The sequence below is a fragment of the Rhinoraja longicauda genome, chromosome 22 (assembly GCF_053455715.1).
Source record: "Rhinoraja longicauda isolate Sanriku21f chromosome 22, sRhiLon1.1, whole genome shotgun sequence".
Lineage (NCBI taxonomy): Eukaryota > Metazoa > Chordata > Chondrichthyes > Rajiformes > Arhynchobatidae > Rhinoraja > Rhinoraja longicauda.
In genome coordinates, this window is record NC_135974.1 from 35,627,709 (window position 1) to 35,648,629 (window position 20,921).

The 20,921-nt window shown below is 44.8% G+C and overlaps 1 protein-coding gene across 1 annotated transcript in view; it reads left to right on the top strand.

Annotated features, from left to right (window-relative positions):
- Positions 1–1,470: 1,470 nt before the first annotated feature.
- Positions 1,471–20,921, top strand: part of xkr7b (XK, Kell blood group complex subunit-related family, member 7b) — a 104,996-nt gene continuing 85,545 nt past the window's right edge. Inside the window, exon 1 of the mRNA XM_078419365.1 lies at positions 1,471–1,697. Coding sequence (XP_078275491.1) covers positions 1,594–1,697 — 104 coding nt within the window. The 5' untranslated portion in view covers positions 1,471–1,593. The remainder of the gene's footprint in view (positions 1,698–20,921) is intronic.

Consider the following 20,921-nt stretch of genomic DNA (forward strand, 5'->3'; position numbering starts at 1 on the left):
GTGTTTGGGTGGAGCCAATCTTCAAGCGCATGCAAAGCCTTCGCCAGCGAACGGGTGCAACGCGCTTGCATGAAGAAAAGGCAAAGCGTTTGCCCGCGTGTGAGTCAACGCAGAAGGTTTGCATGCAAGCGAGTTCAGTGCGTTTGGCGGCAATGGTGTGCAAGGCGATTTCATGGGCAATGCGTTTGCACGGGCGAGGCGTTTGCACGGGCGAGGCGTTTGTATGGGATAGGCGTTTGTATGGGATGGGGTTTGTATGGGATGGGCGTTTGTATGGGATAGGTGTTTGTATGGATGGGGTTTGTATGGGATAGGTGTTTGTATGGGATGGGCGTTTGTATGGGATAGGTGTTTGTATGGGATGGGCGTTTGTATGGGATAGGTGTTTGTATGGGATGGGGTTTGTATGGGATAGGGTTTGTATGGGATGGGTGTTTGTATGGGATGGACGTTTGTATGGGATGGGGTTTGTATGGGATAGGTGTTTGCACGGGCGAAACTTTTGCATTCGATGGGCGAGACGCTTGTATGGGATGGGCGTTTGCATGAGATGGGGTTTGCGTGCGATGGGCGTTTGTATGGGATAGGTGTTTGCACGGGCGAGGTGTTTGCATGCGATGGGCGTATACATGCGGGGCAGAGAGGGGTCGTGGCGTCGGGGCGGGTCTGTTGCATTCACGCCGGGCTGAGCGCCGAACAAAAGGTTGCAGCGCCGGTGCAGAGTCGCTGATGCAGTCAGTCACGTTGCTGGAGCGGGGCAGTGGAAACCCGCTCACAAAGAGGAGGAGCCGCATCTCGTCTGCATCCTCTCCCGAGCCCGGCAGCCGGAAGTTTTTTCCTCCCTATCCCCCCCCCTCTGTGTGTGTGTGTGTGTGTGTGTGTGTGTGTGTGAGTGAGTGAGTGTCTCCCCTCCCCAGTCACCACCACCACCCCTCTACCCCACCCACCCACCCACCGTTCAAAAGCAGGAGCTGGGCGTGTGAGCGGCTGCCAGTGCCGGGCAGAGAGGGAGGGGGGGGGAAGGAGGGAGGGAGGGAAGGAGGGAGGGATAGAGGGATGGCTGCACAGTCGGATGGGACGGGAGGGTCAGCTCATCCGCCGCCTCTGCTGGATTTGGGTCAACGCCCATCGGATGGTCCTGGTCCTGGTCCTGGTGCTGATGTTGGTCCTGGGGCTGGTGCTGGTGCTGGGGATGGGGGTGGGTCGGCTGGAGGTCCGGGGCCGAGCTGCTGCCACAGCTCCTGTGTACACTCTGTGATCCGCCAGCGCCGCCGCTACTCGTTGGCCGACTGCTGTTGGGTTCTCAGCTCTCTGCTCGTCTTCTTCTCGGACGGTGCGACGGACGTGTGGCTGGCGGCAGACTACTACCTCCGCGGCCACCTCTGGTGGTTCGGGCTGACTCTGGTCTTCGTGGTGGTGCCGTCGCTGGTGGTGCAGGTGCTGAGTTTCAGGTGGTTCGTCTACGACTACTCTTCCTCCTCCTCCACCCCCTCTGGTGATCGGCGGGGCGCGGCGGCGGCGGCGGCCGGGTCGGGAGCGTCTTCGGGCGGCGGCGGCAGCGGCCATGGACCGGTGGGTCAACACTTCAGCACCATGGAGAGCGGCGCTCGCCCAGCCCGCACCTCGCCTTGCTGCCGCCTGTGCATGTGGTTCTTTCAATCCCTCGTCCACATCCTGCAGCTCGGACAAGTCTGGAGGTAAACCTACAATTGCTCTCTTATAAAAAAAATGTTGCATCCAACTTGGGGGGTGTTCTTCAGGGTTCTTGGTCCTCCAAAATATCCCAAATGGAATTTAAACTGGATGTGGGGTAAAATGCACATTGAGTGAAGAGATTGATGTGAAATTGTGAGCAGGGTGCACCTCGGATCAATTCAATTTGGGTGAACAAAGGAAAGTACTTGTGCTCCTGGGTTTGAAGTAACTCGTTAATGTTTACCTTCTTGAGCGAATATCCGCAATTATCGTCAACATTTATACGTTTACATTGCGGGCACTTCAGAAGGCTGATCACATATCAGTCATCTTGGATAGTTATCTCTCGCTCTGACATTGCAGGGTGTTAAATATAACTGGGTTAACAGCTAGGAGAATCAGAACCTATTTTCAGGCGTGAAAATAGAGGTGCAACAATATTACAGCTGGTTCAGAATTGTGAGCAATTATTGCCGATTTAAAACATGCTGCTTTGGAAGCACCAATTCTACTATTTCTACACTTGTGTGCCTCTCGTAGCCTGCACCCGAATAGGATTTGTTTTAAGGCATTGGGTGGAAACCGGCAATGACTAAAATATTTTATTTCGTTTTTGAGTTCTAATTTTAAAAGCCTTGACCTCTTTAGTTCCAGGGATTGAAAGGATTTGCATGAGTGAGGTAAATCAGGAACATATGCACTCCTGGAGGAGCTGCCAGAAGTTATACATTATAAATCAGTTTCTTTTTGGGATAATTATTCCTGCAAGGATATACTTGAATAAGAAGCCTCTATTGAGATGCCTTCTCATCATAACCAGTTTTGATAAGTGCCTCAATTATTAATGGAAGAATTAAATATTTTTACGTGCACATTAATCAAGTTCAGATTACATGATATCTCTCGTCCCTACCTGTATTTTTAGTCATTCATCTTTCACACTTTCCAGTTTGGGATTTGATAGCTGAGTTAACCAAGTGTCAAAACATTATAGGGATTGTGTAGAATCTTACAAACTGGTGGGCTCTTCAGAAAACCATGTTGAAACTGCATAATTTGCAGAAGCAATCAAGTCGATGTCTTGCTTTTTCTAAGTTTTAGATGATGGATACAAGTCTAACACAATCTTTCCAAATAAAAGATGGGTCAACATCTTCTTCATAATGTTTTTATTTAAATCAACTCGTCTACAGTATTGTACATGATTTTTTTCCCTCTTGCATAATTGGATTCCTTAGAACCTTTGCCTTTGGTATTGTAAATATTTATTCCATGAAACAAAAACATCTAAGTTACATGTACTTTAATCATTATTAAGAATTAAAGAGAGTTGGATATAGCTCTTAGGGCTAACGGAATCAGGGGGTGTGGGGGGAAAGGAGGAATGGGGTACTGATTTTGGATGATCAGCCATGATCTTTTGAATGCCTGCCCTGTTTTTGAAGCTAAGTATGTCCTACATGCAGATGCAGTTCAATATTGTCCAACATAGATCCTTTCTGTCCTGGGACTCCTTCACTGACAGAGTGAGGCCCAGTGCAAATTGGAGGAACAGCGCTTCATATTTCGCTTGGGCAGCTTAAACCCCAGCGGCATGAATACTGACTTCTCTAACCAAGTAATCCTGGCTTTTTCTCTCTCTCTCTCTCTCGCGCTCTCTCTCGCTCTCCATCCTTGCCCCTTCCTATTTCTCTGACCAGTCTGACTGTTCCCCTGATTTCATTTCATCTATGTATGCTTCGTTGTCACCTTTTAGTTAACATTGATCTATTCCACATTTTCCTTGATGCCGCATCCCCTTTGATGTCTCGTTTTCACACCTTGTACTTCCTTATCTCTGTGTCTCCCTCTCTCCTGACTCTCAGTCTGGAGAAGGGTCTCGACCCAAACTGTCACCCATACCTTCTATCCATAGATGCTGCCTGTCCTGCTGAGTTACTCCAGCATTTTGTGCCTATCTCCAATGTAGATTATTAGATATATTTGTGACGGGGAGGGGGGGGGAGAGAGGTGTTGTTACATAGATAAAAGAAACTTATACAACAGGTTCATTGCCATGGAGGAGCTCCATAATAACAAGCTGGCAATCTCAGTGAGACTCTGAAGAGATGGGGAGTTTGGGACATCAGGAAGGATGTGGCGGTAGTCTGGGGAAGGTTGAGGGTTGACGGAAGTGGCGGAGGCCAAGAAAAATGAGCTTTTCCAGAAACTTGGTCTGGCTGTATAAGAGCTAAAAATATTTAATCACAAAACCTCAAAGTTAAAATGGAATTGAATTTTGAGGATATCCTCAAGGCAAAATGTTGACTAAATTTGAAGGCATTTTGATCTTGTAAGGAAACCCTAATTTGAGAGAATAATCTGTTTCAGTTTGCCCACAGCGCTGCAAGAATTAATTGCCTGGCTTTTATAAGAAATAGCTTTAAAGTCCCAAAGCCAGTGCTTTATGAAATAATAGATGAAACTGATTGAATGGGTTTTTAGAACGAGCTGATTAAGATTTTGACCTAAGGTGTCTCTTTTTAAATTCAAGGTGCCCAAAGTTTTATCCTAACAAGGGGATACAGGGCTTGCCATTCAGAAATAGTTTGCACGCTTTATTGAGTAAAAGATTTCGCACAGGTTTAAAAAATGATGGGCCCAAACCTGTGTTTGTGTAATGTTATTGCTGTTTCTCTATGCTTCAGAGCAAAATTTGAACCTAAATGTAGAAAGATTACTTTGGAGAGGTCATAGTATTGTGTAGATGGTTTGTGGTATCATAGTTAACCAATTTTTTTTAATGGTTTTTTGTTGCTGAACAAGTAAAATGTGCATTTTGTGTTCATACAATTTATGGAATTGAAGGCCCAGGAGAGTGGTGTGTATGCATCATTGATACAAGACTGAGGAAACATCGAGAGTGAAACTTCTATTTAGTAAAGAGCATACTTGGTGAACTATGGGTTTTTTAATCACAAAATGCTGGAGTAACTCAGCCTGACCTGACCTTCGATTTGTACCAGCATCTGCAGTTATTTTCTTATACTATAGGTTTTTTAATGATACATTGAAGTAATGTGTTTAAATACCTATTTTGAGACAATAAGGTATTCGGTCACCTGTGGGTGACTTGTACAGGAATAGTTATTACATCTGCTGTATCATTATTCGCCATTATCATATCTGGAATGTAATTATTAGGCACAGCAAATAAAACCACTCCTTTTTTTTAAAAGAGAGAAAACGATAATTTGCAATACATTTGCAGTTGTAATTGAGTTAATGGTGAAAAGATCCATTCGCCTGCAATTATCAAATATTTTAACGAGCATTTGCATTTTCCACAGAAACAAAATTGGTATTACAAAAACGCTGTAGTATTCTGAGAAGCTCTGAAGAAAGTTTCTAAATTCTGCTTGCTTGCATTCAAATGAAATTTAAAATGGAGTATCCTTCATTGTCATAGTTTAGGGACCAGAATTGCACAGAAGACTAAAATCAATGGATATTGATATTTTTATGTACTGAATTCAAGTATGTTTTATTTTCCAATACTCAGATAGTCCCTGAAAAATTATTTGGGAAATTTAGTGCATTTTAGTGTTAGAATTTGTCTATGGCCCAGAATAGTCTTGCCTGTTTTAGTTGGAGCAATATTATACATTTTATTTCCCTACTCTTTCCCAATAGCCCTAAAAATATATTTCTGACAGGTTCCTATAAGTTCCCCTTTGGTATTAATGGCAGATTTCAACTTCAGTAATATTGACTAGTCGTCCCAGAGTGTATGGGGTTGGATGGGGTAGAAATTGTTAAATACGTGCAAGAAAGATTCCTTGATCAAAATATAGAGGGCGGCAGCAGAGAGGGTGTCGCACTGGACCTCCTCCTGGGGAACGAGGTAGGGCAGGTGACTGAAGTGTCAGTGAAGGAGCATTCAGGGACAAGTGACCATAACTCTATTAGTTTTGAAGTAGGTATGGAATGCAAAGTGGAAGTCCACAAGTCGAAGACAGCAGTTGGGGCAAGGGCAGTTTTGATGGTATTAGACAGGAGCTCTCAGAAGTTGATTTCAGGAGATGGTTTGGAGGTAAAAGGATGTCTGACAAGCAGGAGGCTTTTAAACGTGAGGTAGGGAGCTCCGAAATTGGCTTTCAAAAGAGAAATGGCAAGAGTGAAGAAGTGAAGCATGTTCATGTGAAGGTGATGGGTATGGCTGGCAGCTTTAGAGAACCTTGGTAGATTAGAGATGTCGAGGTTCTGGTCAGGAATAAAGAGGAGGCATTGGTCGGGTTTCAGGTCGGGATTAATACGAATCTCCCTGCGAGTGTAAGACTTGCGGGAGTACACTTCCGAAAGCAAAACGAGGACATGAAATGCATTGGGCAGGCAATGTAGTGAACAAGGTAGAGGCAGGAAACATGTTCCCAATGTTGGGGGAGTCCAGAACCAGGGGCCACAGTTTAAGAATAAGGGGTAGGCCATTTAGAACTGAGATGAGGAAAAACTTTTTCAGTCAGAGAGTTGTGAATCTGTGGAATTCACTGCCTCAGAAGGCAGTGGAGGCCAATTCTCTGAATGCATTCAAGAGAGAGCTGGATAGAGCTCTTAAGGACAGCGGAGTCAGGGGGTATGGGGAGAAGGCAGGAACGGGGTACTAATTGAGAATGATCAGCCATGATCACATTGAATGGCGGTGCTGGTTCGAAGGGCCGAATGGCCTCCTCCTGCACCTATTGTCTATTGTCTATCCTAAGAGACCCTTCAGCTATATTAAGAGTAAAACGGTGGCTCGGCAAAGAATAGGTCCCCTAAAAGATCAGCATGTAGAGGCGCAAGAGATGGAGGAAATATTAAATAGATAGCGGAGGCTGGGGGGAGATCGCATCGTATATAAAATGATGAGAGGCATAGACAGGGCAGATGTTCATAACCTTTTCACTTACTAAAGCGTACAGAGCTGAAACCAGGATTTGGATGTTACACTGGTTAATTCAATAATGTACAGGAAATCAATGTGGGGAAAATAGGATTAAAGGAAGGAGACATAGAATAATAGATGAATGTTTTATTTACATGGTTTAGTTTTAAAATTAGACAATTATGAAAAATTGAAAGAATGAGTCAGCTATTTGTGTTTTCCAGGATGTAAATTGGCAATATTTAAAACTTAGTACACAGTTTTTAAAATTCACAGGCATTTCAATGGATGTTTGAACTTTCCCTGTCATGGATAGAGAGCATCTTAATGCCTGCATCCCATGCCCATGCTTTCCAATTTAGGGTGGCACGGTGGCGCAGCGGTAGAGTTGCTGCCTTACAGCACTTGCAGGGCTGGAGACCCGGGTTCCATCCCAAATACGGGTATTAATTCTATTGTCTATTAATTCCCGGAATGGCGGGACTGTCGTATGTTGAAAGACTGGAGCGACTAGGCTTGTATACATTGGAATTTAGAAGGATGAGAGGGGATCTTATCGAAACGTATAAGATTATTAAGGGGTTGGACACGTTAGAGGCAGGAAACATGTTCCCAATGTTGGGGGAGTCCAGAACCAGGGGCCACAGTTTAAGAATAAGGGGTAGGCCATTTAGAACGGAGATGAGGAAAAACCTTTTCAGTCAGAGTTATGAATCTGTGGAATTCTCTGCCTCAGAAGGCAGTGAGGCCAATTCTCTGAATGCATTCAAGAGAGAGCTAGATAGAGCTCTTAAGGATAGCGGAGTCAGGGGGTATGGGGAGAAGGCAGGAACGGGGTACTGATTGAGAATGATCAGCCGTGATCACATTGAATGGCTCGAAGGGCCAAATGGCCTACTCCTGCACCTATTGTCTATTGTCTATTGGCTACTGTCTGTACGGAAATTGTATGTTCTCCTCAAGACCACATGGGTTTTCTCCGAGATCTTCGGTTTCCTCCCACACTCCAAAGACGTACAGGTATGTAGGTTAATTGGCTTGGTGTATGTGTAAATTGTCCCTAGTGTATGTAGGATAGTGTTAATTTGCAGGGATCGCTGGTCGGTGCGGACTCAGTGAGCTGAAAGGCCTGTTTCCGCATTGTATCTCCAAACTAAACTAAATAGTTGTGTATAGTTAATCTTCCACTGAAGTATCACAACAACACACACTTGACAAGCTTTTCTTGACAAGCCATTTCTTTGCGAGTCTCAGATGACAACTTCCCGATTGCCATCTTCAACAATACATGTTCAAAGTTGCTGTCCAATTTGTATCTTGTTTAGAACTGTGCGTATTGGGAGCTTCTGTGCACTCCATAATTCAAGGCTTGTGATTCTTGGTCTCTCATTTGTAACTATTTTCCAGAAAACCTGGCAATGAGTTCTCTTGAAATTTCTCCAAAACTTTAACAATTAACATTCAGAATCAGAAATTTGGCGGCGCGGCGCTGTTCAGTGAAGACTCGAGTTATTGAACAAGACGCTTCTCCAGGAGTGAAATATTGTGGTTACTGACTCTCCCCAAGTCTCTTTGTTCCTCTGGAACCTAACCAAGCGCCTCCACTGGAAGTCATTCTTGGGCATCTAACATTATTAAATAATTGCCCTTGCTACTTGCTGAGAAAATTCTTTGATGTTGGGAGCTACTGATTTTGTCCATTCTCTGCACTTCCACGTGCCTATCCAAAAGCCTCTTAAACGCCACTATCATATCTGCCTCTACCACCACCCCTGGCAGTGTATTGTAGGCCCCCACCACCCTCTGTATAAAACAAAAACTTGACAATACATCTCCCATTAAACTTCCCCCCTCTCACCTTATAGCTGTGCCCTCTGATGCTTGACATTTCCACCCTTCTGTGTGTGTGTGTCTCCTTTACTACTCTATCTACTTGTGTAGCCATCTTCAGAGAGCTGTGGACTTGGAATTCAAGTTAGCTCTGTTCATCAACGCCTGTACATACATGCGCTCTGCAAACATTGACAATAATAACATCAATAGGCTGTCAGGTCTTCAAAGGGTCATGAAGGAAAGTGGACCACTGTGCACATGCAGGGAGACAGTCTGAAGTTATCTTGTTGGGGAAGGGTCACGAACCGAAACCTCACCCATTCCTTCTCTCCAGAGATGCTGCCTGACCCACTGAGTTACTCCAGCTTTTTGTGTTTATCCTGTTGGGTATGGTGCCAATTTTGAAGCTACCATTTATCTTGTTTCGTGTCTGAGCTGCATTGAGCTTTCTTACCGTGAAATCGCACAGTTTAAGTAATTTGTACCCAGACACCTCTCAACCATGCATTCCCTTGAACTATTGTTTTGTTAGACATTCAAATGCTCAGTCAGCCCTGAAACAGTGGCACAAAATGGCACTGCCTTACCCAGGAAACTAATTTAGAACTTGATGGTTTCATTGTTAGAGTGGCCAGGAAGGACTTGTTTAGATATTTGGAACAACATTGTCATTATAGTTCTGTTACCGGAGATCACTTCATGTTTAAAGAAGCATGTCACGATTTTATTTCAGCATCCCCTGCTTCCATTGTGTGCATTACATTTTATACCGTGTGTGTAAAAAAAAAAAAGAGAATTACACACTTCTACTTGCAGTGTGGGCTTAATTTTATTAGGCTCGTCTGTCTTGCATAAAAGATGTATCCAATTTTAAATGGAGAACAATCTTGTGTGAAACTGAACTGAACTCATGCGAGTAATTTTGTTGGGATTGACTATAACAATTGGTACAGCAAAGATAAATATATTAGCACAACAAAGAAAAATTGAGGAGCTGTGTGTTAGTTGCCCACTGCGGCAGGCACGTCTGTACCAAATCTAAGGAGAATGTCTTAACAATGACGGCCTTAGTTGTTTCTTATTGGAGATGGTGGCCTGCAAATTGCTATGTGTCGCCTTCTGTCATTAAAATGGTGTTGTAAGTCAATCTTTTTGCTGTTTGTGAAAGTAACAAAGAGGAAGAGCTTGAAATGTGTGGTGCACATATCCCGCGCTGTCTGATTTGTCTCTGGTGTATAATCCCACACTGGAAGGGATGGTGTCATTATTTAGTGGAGAACTCTATTGATGTATCGCACACAGTCAGAGCTACAGCAGTGTCGCACAGCGGGTGTGATGTTTGCAGGCATTTCTTAAATAGGCGCATCACAGAACGAGCACCACTCTTCCAATGTAGAAGCCAAAATGATGGAGTAACTCAGGCAGGCAGGTCGGGCAGCATCCCTGAAGGACGTGGAAGGGCAACATTTTGAGTTGGGACTCTACTTCGGACTCTGAATCTGACTCTGAAGACTCCTTCTGCTCGAGTCTGAAGCAATCTATAACATCGCTGGGAGACGGACAGCATTGAAGGAGCTTTTGGATGGGCAAATGCAGAGAATGGACGGATATGGGTCGCGTGCAGGCAGAGGAGATTAGTTTAACTTGACATCATTTTCGGCACGGACTTTGTGGGCTGAAGGGCCTGTTCCCATGCTGTACTGTTCTGCGTTTTGCGTTCATGTTCAGATTGGTGAGGTTGAAAACCTTGTCTCCGGACTCTGTTTTCCACTCCCTTTCCCGTCACTGGGGAAGGTGAAGCCAGGGAGTGTTTGGAAGGAAGACAATTTCGAATGAAGAACCAGGAGATGCATTTCCCAGTTGGAGAAAAACAGCACCCAGGAACGTGTACGAAGTTGCATTGCCACCATCTTACCCAGATTATTTCGCCAACCTCAAACCATATTTTTGGCCGAATGATTTCAAAGTTAGTGACTTCCTAAATTAATAGTTTAGCTGCTCAACAAAATTATGGTTGGGAGTTTTATTATTCAGCAATCGGCAGTGATCTCTTGGAACAGATATGTTTTTACTTCAGGTAATAGTTTGTGTTGACTCCAAAGACATACAGGTTTGTAAGTTAATTGGCTTGGTAAATGTAAAAATTGTCCCTAGTGGGTGTAGGACAGTGTTAATGTGCAGTGTTAATGTGCAGATCGCTGGTCGACGTGGGCCGAAAGGGCCTGTTTCCACACTATTTCTCTAAAAAAACTAAACTAAACAAGTGGAGTAGATGTGGAGTGCAAGCAGATAAGTAACATAAATCCACTTGCCAATGCATGAAGGAGCTGATGTTTTTACATTTCCCTTGGTAATGTTGTTAGATCCATCCATTCATACTGATGTTTTACTTTGAAAATGAAATGTAAGCTGTGTGGTGTAACTAATGTGAACTGTCCTGTGAATGACCTTGAGATAGGTACAATGGGCATGTACTATCACAAGGTTTAAGAAGCATTTAGACAGGCACATGGATAGGACAGGTTTAGAGGGATATGGGCCAAATGCAGGCAGGTGGGACTAGTGTAGATGGAGCAGATTGGTCGATGTGGGCAAGTTGTGAGGAAGGGCCTGTTTCCGCGTTGTGTGACTCTCAAGGGTGGTACAGTGAGGCAGCGGTGGTAGAGTTACTGCCTCTCGGCACCAGAGACCGGGGTCAATCCTGACGTGAGGTTCTGTCTGTGTGGAGTTTGCACGTTCTCCCTGTGACCACGTAGCTGACCTCTAGTAGCTCCGGTTTCCTCTCACATCCCACAGGCGTGTGGTTTGTCAGTTCGTTGGCCTCTGTAAGTCATCCCTATTGTGTAGGGAGTGGATGAGAAAGTGGGATAATAAAGAACCAGTATGAATGGGTGACGATGGTTTGCATGGACTTGGTGGGTCGAATGGCCTGTTTCTATGCTGTATCTCTAAACTAAACCTTTATTTTCACCAAGATGAAGTCTAAATAGTGCACATTGCTTGTGTTTTTTTTCCCTGAAATGAATTAATGATGATGTGCAGCAAAAAATGATTTGCAAAAGCAATGTTTGTTCAATCCATCAAACTTGAAAAACATTGGGGAAAGTCAAACTGCACGAGAGAGTTCATGGGCGGCACAGTAGTGCAGCGGGTAGTTGTGCTGCCCAGGACAGTACTAGCCCAGCACTGTCCACCACCACTGTCCCACACCCCAAAGCTGAGCGGCTCAGTGGGTGAATTGGTGATTGCAAATTGCCCCAAACATCATTTACTCTCCAATAAAACACAGCCCTGGCTCATAGATACAAATTCTGCTCCAAAATATGTTAGCTGAAGATTTTGAATACATGCACACAAAGTGCTGTAAGAACAGATGAGTCCAGGGCTGTGAGTCTGCCCACAGCCACAAGTCACTACAGAGAGTGGTGAAGACGGCACAGCACATCACTGGCAACTGTCTCCCGGCCATTCGGGACATTCTCTACCTGCGGTGCCTGCGGAAGGCACGCAGCATCATCAAGGACCACAGCCACCCAGCACGCAGGCTGTTCTCCTTGTTACCGTCAGGCAGACGATACAGGAGTATGGCTGCCCGTACCACCAGGCTTAACAACAGTTTCTACCATCAGGCTTCTGAACTCATAAACACATTTCACATCATATACGTTGATTATTTTAATATTGTCTTTTTATCTTACTAATGTCTTTTTAAAAATCTTATTTATCCTTGGAATATTACTGCTGAGGTGACCCGTTGTCTTGTCAAATACATTTCATTGTACTGTTGACCCTGTGCCAACCTACATATGACAAATAAAATTAAAATTTTAAATTAAATTAAATTAAATACATCAATTGTACAAGTGGTTGGTGGGGGCACGTTTGGAGGACTGTGGAGATGCAAGGAATTGCAAATGCTGGTGTACAAAGAAAAGACACAAAGGGCTGGAGCAGCTGGAGCAGGTCAGGCCTCATCTCTGGAGAACATTGGTCACCCTGCTTTGACAAGGATGGGATTAAGCTGGAGAGAATGCGGAGAAGATTCATGTTGCCAGGGCCTGAGCTACAGGGAGAGGTTGGGCAGGCTAGGACTTTATCCCTTGGAGCGCAGGAGGCTGAGGGGTGATCTAATAGAGGTACACAAAATCATGAGGGAAACAGATCGAGTTAATGCACAGAGTCCTTTACCCAGGGTAGGGGAATCAAGAACCAGAGGGCATCGGTTTAAGGTGAGAGGGGCAAGATGTAATAGGAACCTGAGGGGCAACCTTTTCACACAGAAGGTGGTGGGTTTTTGGAACGAACTGCCAGAAGAGGTAGTTGACGAATGTACATTTAAAAGACACTTGGACAGATACATTGATAGGAAAGATTTAGAGGGATTGGGCCAAACACTGACATATTGGAATGGCTTAGGTGAGGCATCTTGGTTGGCAGGGGCGAGTTGGGCAGAACGTGCTGTATGACTCCATGACCATTGTAAAGATCCTTAGTTTTAAAGCGGTAGTTGTTCAAGTGATTGGTTTTTAATAAAATTGCTGATGTTGTTTGTCCTGCAGCTTGAAACTTGAATGAGACGAGGAAGAGCTATTGTGTGGAGGATGATGAATGAATGAATGAATGAATGAATGAATGAATGAATGAGTTTATTGCACAAGTGTGTACACATACAAGGAATGTGCCTTGGTGCTCCGCTTGCAATAACAACACGAACATACAGTAAATAATTAAGAATGAGCATAAAACATTAAAACATTAAGAATACAAAATTACAGTTTAAACGTGAGTGAAATAAACCAGAGCAAAAAGGGACTACAGACTTTTTACAGATCCCACAGCATTTTTGCACCGTGTTTCTGTTGTGTATCTGTCTTGCCATGCGATCTGTGTCTTCCAGGCACAGCCGAAGACTAACATGTCAGATCCCTCGGCATTGACTTTCTGAGTGAACTGGCATGATTCCCTGTTTCATTCATAATTTCTAAGGTAAATGAGGAGGCAGAAAGTCTAGCATAACAGTACTTAGAAGGCCATTTGCTTAATGTGAAACATGAGTCCAATCATGTGGTGAAACTTCAGGCGACCTGGCTGGGAAACACTTAGTGAGCTTAGATATCAGACTGCATTTCCTAGAAATGAACTTCAGCCATTCCCCATTGTCATATCATGTGAGCGATCCTGCCTTCGAAAAATCCATCCACTTGTCTCAAACAAACATATTGTCGTGCGAGGAAGTGTAATATTATGAAATAGGTTAGTAATAAGATGATGTCGAAAGAGTGCGCGTTATTTGTGATTTTTATGAAATGAATTAATTATGGTGCAGCAAAAATTGATTTCGAAAACAAATGTTTGATCAAATTGCAAATTTATACACTACTTTTGTTCAAATTTGAAATAATATTCTGTATTTATTTAGGATGCCGTGTGAGATAGTTTGACTACCAACAAGGCCAATAATTTTAGCTAGTTCTGAGATCCATCCAAATACTAAAACTCTCGTTTGTTTGTTTGTTTGTTTGTGATCGAACTTCAGCCAAAACGGTACACGATAGCGCGACAATTTTAGGCCCACCTTACTCACCGTCATCCCTTTGGTGCTAATGGAAAGTTTCATTGAAATCGGTGTTATATTTTTAAAGTTATTCACGTTTTAGAGTTTAAATCTACTAGGGAGGGAGGAGGGAGGATTTGGGGGGGAGGGGGCAGGGAGGGAGGGGGAGGAGGGAGGATATGGGAGGGGAGGGGGTGGGGAGGGGGAGGAGAGAGGATATGGGGGGTTTAGGGGGACGGGGAGGGAGGGAGGATATGGGGGGTTGAGGAGGAGGGAGACGGGGAGGGAGGAGGAGGGAGACGGGGAGGGAGGGGGCAGGGAGGGGGAAGGGAAGGGGGAGGGGGAAGGGAAGGGGGAGGGGGAGAGGGGGGGAGGAGGGAGGATAAGGGGGGTTGAGGGGGATGGAGGTGTGGGGGGGGGAGGAGGGAGGGAGAGAGAGGGGGAGGAGGGGGGTTGAGGGGGATGGGGGGGGAGAGGGGAGGGGGAGGGAAGGGGGGAGAGGGTGCTACACCAATGCAGGAGGTTTGGGCCCCACGGGTCCACTTGGTCTGGTAGTTTTTAAGACTGCTGCCTCGCAGTGCCAGAGACCCGAGTTCAATCCTGGGTGCTGTCTGTGTGGAGTTTGCACGTTCTCCCTGAGACCGCGTGGGTTTCCTCCGGGTGTTCGGGTTTCCTCCCACATCCCAAAGATGTGTGGCTTTGTCGGTTAATTGGCCCTCTGTAGATTGCTGCTTAAATGTCAGGAGCAAAGATACTAGAGGAGCAAGATAGACCACTCGACCCTAAAAACCGTAGTACGTCACGGCGTATTTTTCGTAGGCAGAAACTTGCAGAAATATTTTAAAAGAAAAATAACAAAAATCTGTGAATTGATAGATGAGATATATTCTGCATTTTTATGGTATCATCACACATACTGTTCCCCCAAAACACCGATTACACTGTGAGAGGCAGAGCGAACGGCGGGTTTTGCTTACTAAAATGGCGAACGTTTCGCTCCTCTGCGTACTACACTTCAGTATAGGTGATTTCAACGAAGTGGTCCATCTTGCTCCTCTAGTATCTTTGGTCAGGAGTGGGTGAGAAAGTGGGATATCATTGAACTAGTGTGAACGGGTGATTGGTGGTCAGTCTGTATTTGGTGGGGCCTGAGGGTCTGTTTCCATGCTGTGTCTCTAAGCTAAACCAAATGTTTCAGTTAATCTCGAACAAAAGGGTTGGGATTATTGTGGGATCCTGTTGCATTCTGATGCTCGTTGCCAAATAATTTCCTTAGCCAGATGTAGATTAACAAGGTCGATACAAAACGCTGGAGTAACTCAGTGGGTCAGGCAGCATCTCGGGAGAGAAGGAATGGGTGACGTTTGTAGATTAACAAGACCGTGGCAGCACTTTGCAAGCAACGCAAGTCAAGATCAAACAGAGCCATTTTGAACTTCTCTAGTTCACTGATATTGTGGTTATTAGTTTACTGTGTTTTTTGTTTATAATATGTTATTTAGGAGTACTGCACTTACAGACCAGTTCTGTAACTGCAAGTAAGAATTTAATTGTTCTGTACATTTGCCAATTAAACATTTTGACTTGACTCCTGAGATTTTGACCAGTAAGATTTAACAATAGAAGCAGATTTTTAAAGCTGTTATAACTTGGCATGGATTTATTTTCAGATTTTGTTTTATTCTGATGCTCTAAAAGTCCAATAGTACATAATGTGAAAACCATAATCACTGCTGGCAGAGATTGGTCTTTAAGAATACAATGCTTTTAAATCTACCATTTAGTAACCAAGAATGCAATGTATTTAATCAGTTTTGTGCAGAGTGAGTTATCGTCAACCTTTAAAGAGCCATATCATCACATTACAATGCGGTTGTCATTCGTCACCTCTGTGGGGTGGCTTCCCAGCTTGGTCTCTGTCCAAGGCCGCAAGAAGCTGAAGAGAGTTGTGGATGTAGCCCTGTCCAGCACACAAACCAGACTCCCCATCATCCTCTCTATCCACATTCCACACTGCCTCAGGAAAGCAGCCAACATAACCATCAGACGCCCATTCCCGCCCATTCCTCCTTCTCCTCACTTTCGTTGGGCAGAAGATCCAAAAGTTTGAAAGCACCCATCACCAGACCGGGAAGTGGCATCTTACTCTCTGCGACCAGACTTCTGAACAGTCCTTCCATAAACTAGAGTACAGACCCAATTTACCAACCTACCTCATTGTGGACATTGGAGTTTGTCTCTGGAACTGTTGTTGCCCCACAATGCAGGGAACTATATCCTGCACTCTGTTTCTTTCCCTTTGCCCCACCTGATGTTTGACTTGATTATATTCATTCATAGCATTTATTACCTGATTCAATTGGACAGCACTCAACCAAATGTTTTTCTCTATATCTCAGTATACATAATAATAATAAACCTAAGGTATCACAAAGTGCTGGAGTAACTCAGCAGGTCAGGCAGCATCTAGGAGAGAGGGAATGGGTGACGTTTCAGGTCGAGACCCTTCTTCAGACTGATGTTGGGTGGAGGCGGGACAAAGAAAGGATATAGGTGGAGACAGGAAGACAGTGGGAGAACTGGGAAGGGGGAGGGGAAGAGAGGGACAGAGGAACTATCTAAAGTTGGAGAAGTCAATGTTCATACCGCTGGGCTGTACGCTGCCCAAGTGAAATATGAGGTAATAAACCTAAATCTATACTGTCGGCCTGGAGGTCTCTGTTTGAAATTCAGTGCCGCACCTAATGGCCTGTAACATGGCATTCTGTTGATCAAGGTCAAGAATGTTTACTTGTCATACTGTGTGTACCGGCAACAGAACAATGCCATTCTTACTATGCAGCGGCTTCACAGGCAACCAAGGACTGTCCAAAGTTGACAGTTGAGGTCAGTGTTGTGTGGTGTTCATGAGGCTGATGGTTGTTGTGAAGAAACTATTCTTGAACCTGGAGGGCACGATTTTCAGACTCCTGTACCTTCTTCCCAATGGTGGGAGTGAAATGAGAGCGTGGCCAGGGTGGCGTGTGTCCGTGACGCTGTGCTGATAATGGAGCAATGAGAGTGGATCTGTAGGGGCGGCGTCTCCTGTAGATCCCTTTAAAGGTGGGGAGGTCAGTAACTGCAATGGACCGGGCAGGGACCATTATTATTTGTCTTCTTTGTTCCTGGGCACTGGATTTGCTGAAGCAGTCAACATGACTCCACTGTGTACCTGGTCTTCATTCAGTCTGGCTCTGAGATGCACCAACGTTCAATGCCACATCTCAACCACTTGTTCCTAATGTTGGGTTCAAGATAGCAAATCTGAAAAGCAAATTTTCATTTAGTATCTTTATATTCTTTAACAAGAATGGGGGCACAGTGGCGTAGCGATAGAGTTGCTGCCTTACAGCATCTGAGACACAGGTTCCATCCTGACTACGGGTGCTGTCTGTACGGAGTTTAGATTTAGAGTTACAGCGCGGAAATAGGCCCTTCGGCCCATCGGGTCCGCACCACCCAGCGATCCCCGCACATCAACACTATCCTACACCTTAGGGACAATTTTTACATTTGCCCAGCCAATTAACCTACATACCTGTACGTCTTTGGAGTGTGGGAGGAAACCGAAGATCTCGGAGAAAACCCACGCAGGTCACGGGGAGAACGTACAAACTCCGTACAGACGGCGCCCGTAGTCAGGATCGAACATCAGTCTCCGGCATCGCATTCGCTGTAAGGCAGCAACTCTGCCGCTGCGCCACCGTGCCGCCCTGTTTGTACTTTCTCCCCGTCAACCTGAGTTTCCTCCGGGTGCTCCGGTTTCCTCTCCCACTTCAAAGACGTACAGGTTTGTAGGCTACTTGGCTTGGTAAGATTGAGGACTGTCCCTACTATGTGTAGGATGGTGTTAGTAGTCGGCGTGGACCCACTATCATGTACCTGAACACCATGGATGGCTTGATTGTAATCGTGTATTGTCTTTCACTGACTGGTTAGCACGCAACAAAAGCTTTTCACTGTACCTCGGTACACGTGACAATAAACTGAACTAATGACTGAAGGGAATGTTTCTGCACTGTGTCTCTAAACTAAACTAAAAGGAAGCCCTCAAGGTGAACTGATTGCTAATGAAATCCCCTTTCAGAGATACAAGTTAGAATAGCCATGGTATTAATTTGCAATGAAGGTGATCATGATTCACTTTATCCCCTTGATTCACTTTGCTTGCTGCATTAATGACTTTTAACTGAATGATTTGATATCACAGAGCAGGTTTTTTGAGAGTAGATGGGTACAACATCAGCATCTTTTGATAATTCTGACATTCATTAAAAGGAAGTAATTGAATACTTTGTAAAAATCAATTAAGAGAAGCAATTTATAAATGATCAAAATGATAGGTTACTGCTTGTTGTAATCATTATAGCTGGCACACTTAACACCTGAGACGATATTAAAAGGCGTCGAGATGTTCAAAAAAGAAACTGCAGATGTTGGAAATCCGAAACATAATCAGAAAATGAGAAAAGCATTTAGCGTCATCTGTTGAATGCAGAACAAAGTTAACATTTCAGCTTAAACTGGTTGATGATAGACAGTCAGAACCTTTTTTTCTCAGGATGGAATGTCAAAGACTGGAGGCCATGGATTTCAGGTGAGAGGGCAAAGGTTAAAGGAGATGTGCAGGTTTTTTATACCGAGGGTGGTGGGTGCCAAGATGGTGCAGGCTAGATGGACATCTTGGTCAGGATGGACCTTGCAGTTTCACTAGTCTTTCCCCTCTCACCTTAAACTGATGTCCTCTGGTTCTTGATTCCCCTACTCTGGGTAAAAGACTGTGCATTTACCCTAGCTATTCCCCTTGTGATTTTATTCACCTCGAAAAAGATCACCCCTCAGCTTCCTGCGCTCAAAGGAACAAAGTCTTAGCCTGCACCAACCTCTTCCTATTGCTCGGGCCCTCGAGTCCTGGCTGTTTAAAGAAGTTTAACTATTGTGACTTTAATTAAGGACGTTCAAACCAACCTTCCTCTGGCCACCGCTCCCTGCATCCATGCACGTTCCCTCAAAGAAGCCATCCGGCTTTTGAGATGCTAGGGTTCAATTTGAGGAAACAAAAGCCCTTCTACTTTCCCCACACTGTGTGGGATTTCTGGGTGGTTGAGCAGCCAGGGGTTTGGCCCGTGGTGTGATGTGCGGGATGTTGGGACTACCTCTCCCAGCCACCAGTTTAACTGGCACTATCTTTTTGTATCATCTGACTTTGTTAGTGGAAACTTGTCTCCCTCCCAAATGAATTTGGAAAGGAAGGGAAAGTGAAGCGGGGAAAGAGAATTGCCGTGGTCTTCGGTCTACCTTGCTGCAAAATGGCCCATCCGTTCTTAACATCTGCCTAAAGGTAGAAACAAGGAGCTGCATATTCATAGGTTCTAGGAGTAGAATTAGGCCATTCGGTCCATCAAGTCTACTCCACCATTCAATCATGGCCGATCCATCTTTCCCTCTCAACCCCATTCTCCTGCCTTCTCCCCATAAGCCTTGACACCCTTAATAATCCAGAATGTGTCAATCCCCACCTTAAAAAATATCCATTGACTTGGCCTCCACAGCCATCTGTGGCAACGAATTCCACTGATTCACCATCCTCAGATGCTGGTTTATACCAAAGATAGACAAAACGTGCTGGAGTAACTCAGCAAGTCAGGCAGCATCTCTGGAGAGAAAGGATGAGTAATATTTTGGGTGGTGTCGCAAACCGGGTCACGGTGGCGCATCGGTAGAGTTGCTACCCTACAGCACCAGAGACCCGGGTTTGCGCCTGACCATGGGTGTTATCAGTACGGAGTTTGCACGTTCTCCCTGTGACCCCATGGGTTTTCTCCGGATGCTCCGGTTTCCTCCCACATTCCAAACACGTGCGTGTTTGTAGGTTAATTGGCTTTGGTAAAAATTATGAATTGTCCCAAGTGTGTAGGATAATGCTAGTGTACAGAGCTCACTGGTCTATGTGAACTCAGTGAACAAGTGTGTAGGATAATGCTAGTGTACAGGGCTCACTGGTCTGTGTGAACTCAGTGAACAAGTGTGTAGGATAATGCTAGTGTACAGGGCTCACTGGTCTATGTGAACTCAGTGAACAAGTGTGTAGGATAATGCTAGTGTACAGGGCTCACTGGTCTGTGTGAACTCAGTGGAATGAAGCGCTTGTTTCCTCGCTGTATCTCTGAAGTCTAAAGATGCTGCCTGACCCGCTGAGTTACTCCAGCACTTTGTGTCTATGTTAACATCTGCCTGTTCAGCTGCTGTTGGTTATGCCAGGTCTGGTGATTGAAAGCCGATTCTCGAGAGCTCATGTGCCGTATTCTGCAGGAGAATTAAAATTGGACAAGAATCAAGAGTGTTTAATTGCCATCTGTACTGAAAATGGAAAATGGAACAAAATTCTTACTCGCGGCAGCTGAACAAATCTGTAAACACTGTACTCATAGATAACATAATAATACAAAATAAATACTAAAATACATAAATATAATACGAAAAAAAAACCTCCAATATTATTGCAAAAAGCCAAAATCGTTACTGCAACAAAGCCATTTTGTCGTTCAAATTTAGTTGGTGTTTGTAGTGTTGACGAGCCTGATGGTGGTTGGAAAGAAGCTGTTCTTGAGCTTGGTGGTCACAGTTTTCAGACTCCTGTACCTTCTTCCCATTGAGTGAATTGAGGGTGAGGCCAGGTGGTGTGAGTCATAGAGTGATACAGTGTGGAAACAGGTCCTTCATCCCAACTTGCCCACACCAGCCAACATGTCCCAGCTACACCAGTCCCACCTGCCTGGGTTTAGTCCATATCCCTCCAAACCTGTCCTATCCATGTAACTGCCGAACTGTTTCTTAAACTTTGGGATTGTCCCAGCCTCAACTACCTCCTCTGGCAGCTTGTTCCATACAACCACC